Here is a 10,740-nt window from a genome sequence, read left to right as displayed (position 1 = left end):
ACCTCTTCTTGTAGAGGTGGGCGACAAAGACGGCGCTGACAACGACAACGACAACGACGACGACGACGATGATAGCCGTGCCACAGGTGAGCGCGGTCTTCTGGGCAAAGCCAAATAGAAGGTCTTTCCACTTCACGTCCGACAAGTCTGATTGATTGATTAATTGATTAATTAATTAATTAGTTAATTAATTAATGAAAATTTAATGGAATAATTTTCTCTAATAACAACACAGGCAGTAGCAGTAAAAGTAGCAGCAGAAACAGCAGCAAAAGAAGCAGTGGCAGAAGCTGTTCAAGTGTCGCCAGACTGCTTGTACATATTATAAGGAGGTTTTCTTTCCACTGCTCCCTCATCCTTATTGGATCAAACTGTCCCTTACCGACCGACCAACCAGCTATCCAACCGACCAACCAACCAACTAGCCAACCCACCAACTAACTATCTAACTAGCCAACCAGTCAACCAACCAACCAACCAACCGACCAACCAACCGACCAGCCAATCAACCGACCAACCAACCAACCGACCGACCAGCCAACCAACCAGCCAACCAACCGACCAACCAACCAACCAACCGACCAACCAACCAACAAACTAACCGACCAACCAACCAACCGACCGACCTTGTTGATGCTGATCTACAACGGAGATATATTTCATCTGGGACCAGGGGGCGAGCCCAGCAGAGGTCAGACAGCGAACCCTCCAAGAATGGTTCCCGATTGAGAGTGTCGACAGGGTTAATCTTTGATTGCTGTGTCGGAAGGCTGCGTTCGAGATGCAGGTCGTCTGGGCGGAGAGCTGTTACATCATCATCGTCATCATCATCGCCATCAACACCATCATCATCATTATAAACATCATCATCGTCGTCAACAAAATCATCATCATCACCACCACCACCTCAGCTCTGGTCTGTCCATCGAGGTTGTACATCGAATGTATGAAAGCGATCACTCTCCCATTGGTCACCTGCGCTGGCTTCCAATGAAATTCTATCTTATTTAGCGTCTTTGGTGCTGCTGATGGTGACGTCATCGTCGTCGTTGTTGTTGTGCCGTTGTTGTGATTGATACTACTGCGGATGATGTTGATGTTGTTTTCGTTATTAATGTTGTCATTTTTATTGATGTTGTTGTTGTTGTTGATGTTATTGTTGTTGTCTTTGTCGTCTTCGGGATGGTGATGAGTCGATTCAATTTGAATGGCTTGCAAACTGGTAGGATCCAATGCATCTTCTGCATCATCTTAAGACGAAATTACAGAATTTTTAAATTGAATGAATGAGCGAATGAGTGAATGAATGAATGAGCGAATGATTGAATGAATGAATGATTGAATGAATGGAAACAACACCTAATATTGTAGTATGTAGAATTAAATCCCTCGTACTACTGCAGAAAACCTCGTCAGTGAATTTGTTGATGTTGCAAGCTGTTATCTGTCGACGACGACGACGATGATGATGGTGGTGGTGGTGGTGGTGGTGGTGGTTATGAGAGTGGTGATGATGATTATGGAAATGGTTACAAAAAGAAAAAGCAAATATATTATGACCTAAAGCCAGCCAACCATTCAACCGACAAATTAACCAACCAGCCAACCAAATATATTATGACCTAAAGCCAGCCAACCATTCAACCGACAAATCAACCAATCAGCCAACCAATCAGCCAGCCAATCAACCAACCAGCCATCCATCCATCCATCCAACCAACCAGCTAACCAGCCAACCAATCAACCAACCAACCAACCAACCAACCAACCATCCATCCATCCATCCAACCATCCAACCAACCAACCAACCAACCAATCAACCAATCAACCAACCAACCATCCAACCAACCAACCAGCCAAACAACCTGCAAATAATATCTCGTATAATGCATCAACCCTGTCATGTTCAAGTTATCCATCTTGCCACTCACTGTTCTTATTACCGTCATCTTCATCTTAGTTTTATTATTATTATTATTATTATTATTATTATTATTATTGCTATTTTTGTCCCCGAAAATGTGGCAAGTTTTGTTAGTAGCACGTGACCAAAACTTCGAAAGTAGGGATGTGCCCGGGAAGAGTTGTCTCATATTCATCTGTATAAGTTTCATCCTTTCTAATCTCTTCCTCTTCTCCGTTTCATCATTTTTATCGCTATTATTATTATTATTATTATTATTATTATTATTGTTGTTGTTGTTGTTGTTGTTATTATTATTATTATTATTAACTTTATTGGCTTTCCTGTTGTTACGGGCTGGTAGCCGTCTTTCGAAGCAATAATTGTTCTTCAGCTCTAAATCAGGCAGACAGATGATTTTTTTTTCGTTGTAGTTGTTGTTGATGTTGTTGTTGTTATTGATGTTGTTGTTGTTGATGTTGTTATTGTTGTTGATGTTGTTGTAGTCGACAGTACCTATCATACGAACTTCCTCAAACAAGGTTGGCAGCACTTGTCTGCAGGCCTCATCATCGTCTTCATCCCCATCCAGACCATCAACTTCGTCATCATCTTTACCACCATTCTTCTCGCCATCAACATCTTCCACAGCAGCAGCAGCTGCTGCTGCTGCAGTACCAACATCATTAGAAGCTCCGCCAGCAGCCGGCGACGCTGTCGTTGATGAAGCGGCTGAAGTGACGACACCACTTCTCTTCTGCAATCTCATTCTCAGTCTGAAAGATAAAAAACCGTGAAGAAGACACCAGTAAAACATCACCAAGAATGTGATGAAACGAGTCATGAAATACAAATACAAGTTTCCACTGGATAAGACAAATAAAAATGACAAAAATCGGACAATCAGTTCATACCCCTCTCTCATTTTCTCCTTCAGTTCATCCACCAATGAATAAAATCTTTCATCATCATCATCATCATCATCACCGTCCTCTTCATCATCATCATCATCGTTGGCGTCATTGGAGTTTCTTTTCGTCGGCTTATTTTTCGCGGAAGCAGTGGTAGTAGAAGCAGTGGTAGTAGAAGTAGTGGTAGTAGAAGCAGTGGTAGTAGTGGTAGCGGCAGTAGCTGCAGTGGATTCATCATTCTTCGGGTGTTTCTGAATTGCTAGGTGGCTTGATGAGTAACGATCTGTAGTTGGGAGAGGTGGCGATGATGATAATGATGACGATGATGATAATGATGACGATGATGATAATGATGACGATGATGATAATGATGACGATGATGATAATGATGACGATGATGATAATGATGACGATGATGATAATGATGACGATGATGATAATGATGACGATGTACTTACATTTAAAATTACACATACAAATGAAAACATTACAGAAATATGAGTAACATGATGACGACGACGACGATGATGATAACATTAGCACCTTAACCATTGCACCATATGCATAATAACCATATGCCTTGCAGATCTCCTCCCCAAAGAAGTCATCCCCATACTCGACTTCTTCATCATCGGCTGGAGACAGTTTGAGGGCATAGAAGTCAGGGAGAGGATGGGGGGTGGTAGGTTTCCTCCATTTAACGTGCACTGAGGTTCGACCGATGTCTTGGATTCGAAATTTTCTAACTGCAGCTGGTGCTGTTATTTCGTAGGGATGGAAAGTTTAACTATGTAGGGATGGGAGGTTTAATTTAAATTTAAATTGATTGGAGTTAATTAATTATGCTAACTAAATTATCAATTTATTACATAATCCGTATATACATATTAATTGAATAATTTATTCAGCCAATGATTTGTACGAGTCAATTTATTATTATTTTATTCCAATATATTACATCATGATGGAGAACGAAATAAAAGCTATTGAAGAAAAATTTTCAAATCAATAAAATTAAAATTGATAAAAAAAATAATGTAACCAAACTAAACCAAGTTAAGATATAAAAAAAAAAACAACAAACCCCCGGTCGAAGTTTTAAAGTAGAGATAGTTAGACATAGAACCTCTCCTAGTAACCCAAAGCGAATGCTTTTTAACGTACAGTACATAGTTCGAATTCTGGTCCAGGTTCTTTATTACGAATCTGTAGAACCTTCCTATTTTGTGTATGGACTCTTCTGAAGATGATGAAGACACCGATTGTAGTGGTGATGGTCTGGCCGATTGGCCTTTATTTTTCTTAAATATAAGTTGATCGTGTGATTGCCAGCTGTCGTTCGGAGATGTTCATTAAATGTTTGTTAACCCCAGCCCTAGCTTATGTGCTCATCATCTATCATTCACCATCCTCTCAATCACTATCAATCACAACTTCATCAACGTCATCAGCTCCATGCCCCCCCCCCATTCACATGACATCAATATTCCAACTTTCATTCTCACATTATTAACTTTCCACCATCTCTGTCATCATCACATAGAAGCCAACGTAAACCGAATTCCGAATGCATATGTATCATCGTAAGATGGAATGTGAAATTGTTATCAGACTGACCAGCAACAAACACAGCAACCAATACAACAAAACAACACAGCAACTAACACAACCCGGCAACTAACACAATTCAAAAATGTTTAACCTGGCATCAGTGCATTGATCTATCAGCAAGTCATCTATCTTTTGTCCGTAGTGTGGTCTGTTTCAGTTGTAATTAAAAAAAAAAAATAAAATCTTCACTATCTCTATCCCCAAATTAAATCTTCATTTTTGACTTTATATAAATCTATGGTCAGGTCGAAATTAAATTTTCATTTCTGACTTTATATAAATCTATGGTCAGGTCAAATTGGTTGGATTGGCGAAATTGAGGGAGTTCAGAACAGAGTTACTAAATTGGGTTGTATACCTGCGCTACGTTACGTTATGTTATGTTATATAAAACACTGAGCCAAATTGATTCTAACTTTTACTTTCACCGCTAAAAGTCTTCATCTTAAACTTAACAGCCAGCCAGTCAGTCAGCCAGCCAGTCAGCCAGCCAACCAACAGCCAGCCAGTCAGCCAGACGAAATACTAATTAGAGAAGACAACTGAGCTAACATCTTTTTATACGCAATGGACCAGGATATCAGATCTTCATACTCCTCACCAGTGGCAGCACTGGAGGTGGGAGCAGCAGAAACAGGACCGTCCTCATCATCTTCCTCTTCTTTTAATAATTCCGAATTGATCCCATTCCTGTTTTCATCTTCGTCATTTTCATCGTCCTCACCATCGAGCCAATTGATGCTAACTTCATTTGTTGACTGCTTCAGTAGAGTCACATTCAAACTCCTTACCATGCCTGCAGTACCATTTCCATGATGATAATGATGATGGTGATGACGATGATGATAATGATGATGGTGATGATGAAGATGATGACGGTGATGATATTTATAGTGATCATCGCTAGATATATGGAATGTGCAAAATTGGGTGATTTTTCGCTCCGGAGCTTACATTTTGGATCACCATGATTGTATGGCTGTCTTATGATTTGATCCTTTTCTTCTGTCTTTCTCACACTCCTGCATTCATTCATTCATTCATTCATTCATTTATTTATTTATTTATTAAGTAATTTATTCATTCATTCACTCATCATTCATTGATTCATTCATTGATTCATTCATTCATCCATTCACCCAATTCGCATAGACTTTATTTAATTTTTCCTCTATGCATTCATACCTATATTCTGCCATTCATTCCTTCACTCACTCATTCATTCATTCATTCATTCATTCACTCATTCATTCATCTAATTCACCTTAAAAAATCTTCAACATCAGCGTAGCACAGATTCGCGTTTCCACCAATGAAAACTTTACCCCTCAAACAGCCAACCAATAGTAGTTTGGCATTCTTGTTGCTGTTGTTGTTGGTGTTTTGGTTGTTAATGTTGTTATAGTTGAAGTTGTTGTAGTTGTTGTTGATGTTATAATGATGAGAATATTCGTGATAGGTCGTTACATTACGAAAATAATCTTCATAAAATGTTAGGAAGGGGACCGTGTGCTTATTAACTATGCTCACGATGTTGTTGTTGTTGTCGTCGCTGATGACGTTGTTGATGACGTCAAAACTTCTGCTGCGAACTCTCTCCCTGTAGCAACCCCTCAGCTTCTTCATGTTGCTGAGGCTGTTCATGTGGGCGTTCGACTTGATGATCAGGGCCACACTGTTTTGTTTGTGTAAGAGGGTGATCCCGTGGTCATTGTGTATCGTCACATGATCCTCATCCATCGTCACGTGATCCTCATCTATCGTCACGTGATCATTATCTATAATCACGTGGTCATGATATATCATCACGTGATCGTTATCCATCGTCACGTGATCATTATTCGTCATCACGTGATCACTACCTTTCGTCATCTTCACCATCATCATCATCACCACCTACCCATCTGGACAGTGAGTTAGGCAGAGTATGTACTTGACATTCTTGATGACCTTGAGACTCGTAAGGACAGGGCTGCTGACGATTGCCACCTGGCCAGTGACCAACCGGATGGAAGATAAGTAGGTCGATAACCTATTTTCGTCCACTGCACACAAATCAATGGATGTTTAGGTCCATTGATGTTAATATAATAATTAATCTGAATTTATATACCTGTACAGTGTACATACATACACACGAACGAACAAACGAACGAACGAACGAACGAACGAACGAACGAAATTTTATTTACTTATAAAACTAAAAAAAATAATTCTAAGAAGACAGGATAACCATGAAAAATTTCTAAAGAAATCCATCGAGTATTGTAACCTTACAAAATTGAACAAAAATACATATTTACGCATATTCACATGCACATGAAAAACAATTATATATTTACATAGATTGTTTAAGTAAGATTGCCTTCAAGTTATTTTTAAAATTAGACGAATTATTTGTATATAGTATAAGAGTTAGAGTTAGCCAATAAGTGATTCTAGACCTTTGAACCGTTGCAAAATATATGAAAAAATAATATGTTTCTTTTAGATTTATTACATTTAATTGAGTTTTGATGTCTGCCATTCAAACTAAAATTAAAGAAATAGTGAAAAATAAGCCTACTTCTTGCTTAAAAAGCTATCTACGCGAATCATTATATTTTAAATTGTGCGTCATAATAATTAACAATTTTGTTGAGTCATTGAATTTCGATTTAGTGTGACAACTCTCATAGCCCTTTTCATACGAATTAATTCAATTCTTGCCATTTCTGTGAATTGATTTTTTTTTAAACCAAATTGATCCTTACAGATGACATTAAATTTTTCAAAAAAAGAGGTAAATTTTTTGTGAATAATCTTTTCTAAAATTTTTGAGAAACTCGAGAGTAAAGAGATTGGTCTATAGTTCATTATCTGTTTGCTATTTTTTTTTGCTTTTGAATAGAAATCACTTTCGCAACTTTGAAAACTTTTAGAAATATTCCCTTATTCAATAATAGGTTGATAAGGCGTGTCAGAACTGGCCATATTGAGCGAATAGTGGCTACAATTATTTTCGTTGGAATGTTATCAAAACCACATGCACACTTCGGCTTCAGTGATTTGGCTGCAAGATAAATGTCTGACATTGTTGCTTCATTCGGAAAAATTGAGCTCTGAATTCGGTTGGCTAGAAACTTTTTAAAACTTGTTACATTGGCAAAACTCTTAGCCAGTCTTTCAGCAACAGACATACATACATACATACATACATACACAAACAAACAAACATGCATACATAAGCAAACAAACAAACATACATACAAACCCATTTCAGAGATTTGAATAAGTAAACTCCCAATGATAAAAACACACTCCTTCATCTTCTCAGCTACTCTTATACTGTTCACTCTTCTCACGGAACATTCTTTCAAGTGTATGTATGTGTGCGTGTGTGTGTGATGTGCGTGTGTTTATATGATCCTCATCATCATTATCACCATCGTCGTCATCATCATCGTCGTCGTCGTCATCATCACTAACCGTGAGCACAATACTTGGATGAAATGCATGGCTTGCAGGAGGTCACATCTGCCGATTCTATCATCCTCCTGTATCCTATCAATCAATCAATCAATCAATCAATCAATCAATCAATCAATCAATCAATCAATCAATCAATCAATCATTCATTCAGTCAGTCAGTCAGCCAGTCAGTCAATCAATCATCCAACCAGTCAATCATTCATTCATTCATTCTTTAACACACACACACACACACACAACAAACTGGATCATGTGAAGTGGTGTGAGTCTGCATTTTAACCTGCTCACAGCAACAGCAGTGTCAGGCATCTTAACCACCAGGCCACCGAGTTAATGATGATAAACAAATAAACCATACAAACCTGGCAGACAACTTGAATAGCATTGCAGTGTCCCTGGATGAAAGTTGAGACAACCTGGGTCCAAATTTGATGTACCTTTACTATCCTCATTATCACCATGGCCGTCAGTGGAATTAGTAAAATTAGTGTATTTTGAGATGTTGTCATTGTTAGCAGTTTTGTCGTAAGGATGGTGATGGGTGGTTGTAGTAACCTGCTGGATTTCAGCTGCTGCATAATGATGATAATGTAGTATCTGTATATATGTAACTATTGCTAATAATGACTTTTCTAGGTGTGTTTGCATCTATCTAACTATCTCTATTCTATTTTACCATATAATGGTTAATTTAACTAATTTACAACTAATTAACCAGTTAGGTTTAGGAATGGCTCTCTTAGTTTATTTTATTGTCATGGCATGTTGTATAAGTGATCTGGTTGGTCAGACATTATCATGTGCATAAGTATAGTAAGCAAGCAAATCAAAATGTAAATGTTGTGTTTTTGCATGTTTTTGTCCTGGTCTCAAGTCATCATCATTTAATTAACATCTATCGAGTGTTGATTGACATTTTTCTAACTTGGTTGAATTTATTAGCTTTTTTTTATATAATTTTAATTTTTTTTTTGTTCTCAGCTCAGGCCACTGTTTTTACTTTTTACCTAAATCGATTTTTAATTTATATTATTTCTTTTAAGATAATAATTTAAATTAAATTTAATTAATTAAATTAAAAACTAAATGTTAAATAAATATAAAACTAATTTACTAGTCAATCAATCAATCAATCCAACCAATTCAATCAATAAACAATTTTTTTAACAGAGAGGATTGCGCATTTCATTGAAAAGCATAACTTCACAAAAAACGAAAGCCTAATTTTCGTCGCTTTCGTTCTCGGATTAAATGAACAACTTTGTAAAAAAAACTTAGCGACTGATTTGCTAACTGAAGTTTACTTTTAAACTTTTTTAAAAAATTGGCTTTAAAAATAAATAATAATTAGGCATTCAATAAAATTTCAAGTATATATGGAAAGTCATTCGCATTAATTCAAATTTTTATTGAAAATTAACAAAAACCTTGTCTCATTCAATGACAATTTTTAACTAAAAAAAATGTATATCAACTGAAAAATACAAAAATTTTATTACAACTCACCGTTTTTACCATTTGGCTCCGGCTGCTTTACATTAACAACCCTTGCAGTAGTCGATATGAACTTCCAAAATAATGATGACGCCGAGGTGATAGCTGCTGACGTTGTTGATGACGTAATTGTCAAAAGATCAGATCTTACATCCAACGCTGCAGTCGCCAAACCAGCCACAATAATAACATTCGCAATAAAATTCAGATAGATCATCTCAGCTATTATGCTTGTCGGAAAGTTATTCGCCAGTCAACTTAACGAGGTGCTATTACAATCTAGCATTTACATCGTCTGGTTTCATTTGGTTTTCCGGTTTAACATGTTAGACATACACACACACACACACACGCACACACACATTCATGCATGCAATATAACTATTTAGGTTCATAAACTTAAAAATTTACTTGAATATTTTTCTCGCTTTTTACAACTACTGCCAACAAAACTCTTCCCACACGACAGTTTAACAAAAAATAATAATTAATAAAATCGCATCAGCCAATAGCACAAATGCAAAACTTTCTTAACTTATATTAACTTATAACAAAAAACTTAAGAACGAAAAAGCATTTTCCAAAAGTCAAACAATCAATTACGAATTATATATATATATATATATATATATATATATATATACATCATTTGTTCCATTACTTCAACGAAACTATGTAACATTCAAACATACATTCATTCATTCACTCATATCAAACTCCCTCCATACTATCTGTTACAATTCTTATTAATTACCATTAGAAACGAACCAGACGACGGATACACAGTGAGATATATATCAGATATATATGTATCAGATATATATCAACAGCCAGCACGTAAATATCATAAAACACAACTTACACTCAACAGTTCATGTGCTTGTTTAGTGTTAACTAGTTTTTTAGTCTAATACCTATACTACGTATATGTACGGACCAAATTATAAAAATTGTTCTAGGCATTTATGAAAACAGTCAAAAACAACAATTCAGGAAAATTATTGTCTACAATTATACAACGATGTATGTATGTGTATGTGAGTATGTATGTGTTGTATGTAAATGTGTGTGTGGGTTTGTATGCGTGTTCGTTTACACACATAGTTTGTTTGACTAAAGAAAAAACAATGCAATCCTATTTTGGAAAAAATAATTAGCATTATATTACGCATACTTCTTATTATGAATTGATAAATATACATTTTTTTAAAAAATAAAAAATCTTATATATGTATAAGTGTGTGTGTGTGTGTGTGTGTGTGTGTGTGTGTGTGTGTGTGTGTGTGTGTGTGTGTGTGTGTGTGTTGGAAGACCATATTTGTGGTCTTAGGCAAAATTGACTACAATACC

General features: G+C 36.5%; 1 protein-coding gene across 1 annotated transcript; it reads right to left on the bottom strand.

Moving 5' to 3' along the window:
• Positions 1 to 6,987: 6,987 nt before the first annotated feature.
• On the bottom strand, positions 6,988 to 9,607 carry HELRODRAFT_183257 (hypothetical protein; the record flags this gene model as incomplete). Its single annotated transcript, XM_009012289.1, has 4 exons — positions 6,988 to 7,010; positions 7,679 to 7,777; positions 8,259 to 8,468; positions 9,403 to 9,607. The coding sequence occupies 4 exons, from the start codon at positions 9,605 to 9,607 to the stop codon at positions 6,988 to 6,990; spliced, it is 537 nt and encodes a 178-aa protein (XP_009010537.1).
• Between the last annotated feature and the right edge of the window lie 1,133 nt (positions 9,608 to 10,740).

This window comes from Helobdella robusta (genome assembly GCF_000326865.2).
Source record: "Helobdella robusta unplaced genomic scaffold HELROscaffold_102, whole genome shotgun sequence".
NCBI lineage: Eukaryota > Metazoa > Annelida > Clitellata > Rhynchobdellida > Glossiphoniidae > Helobdella > Helobdella robusta.
This window is presented reverse-complemented; position numbering and strand designations above follow the sequence as displayed.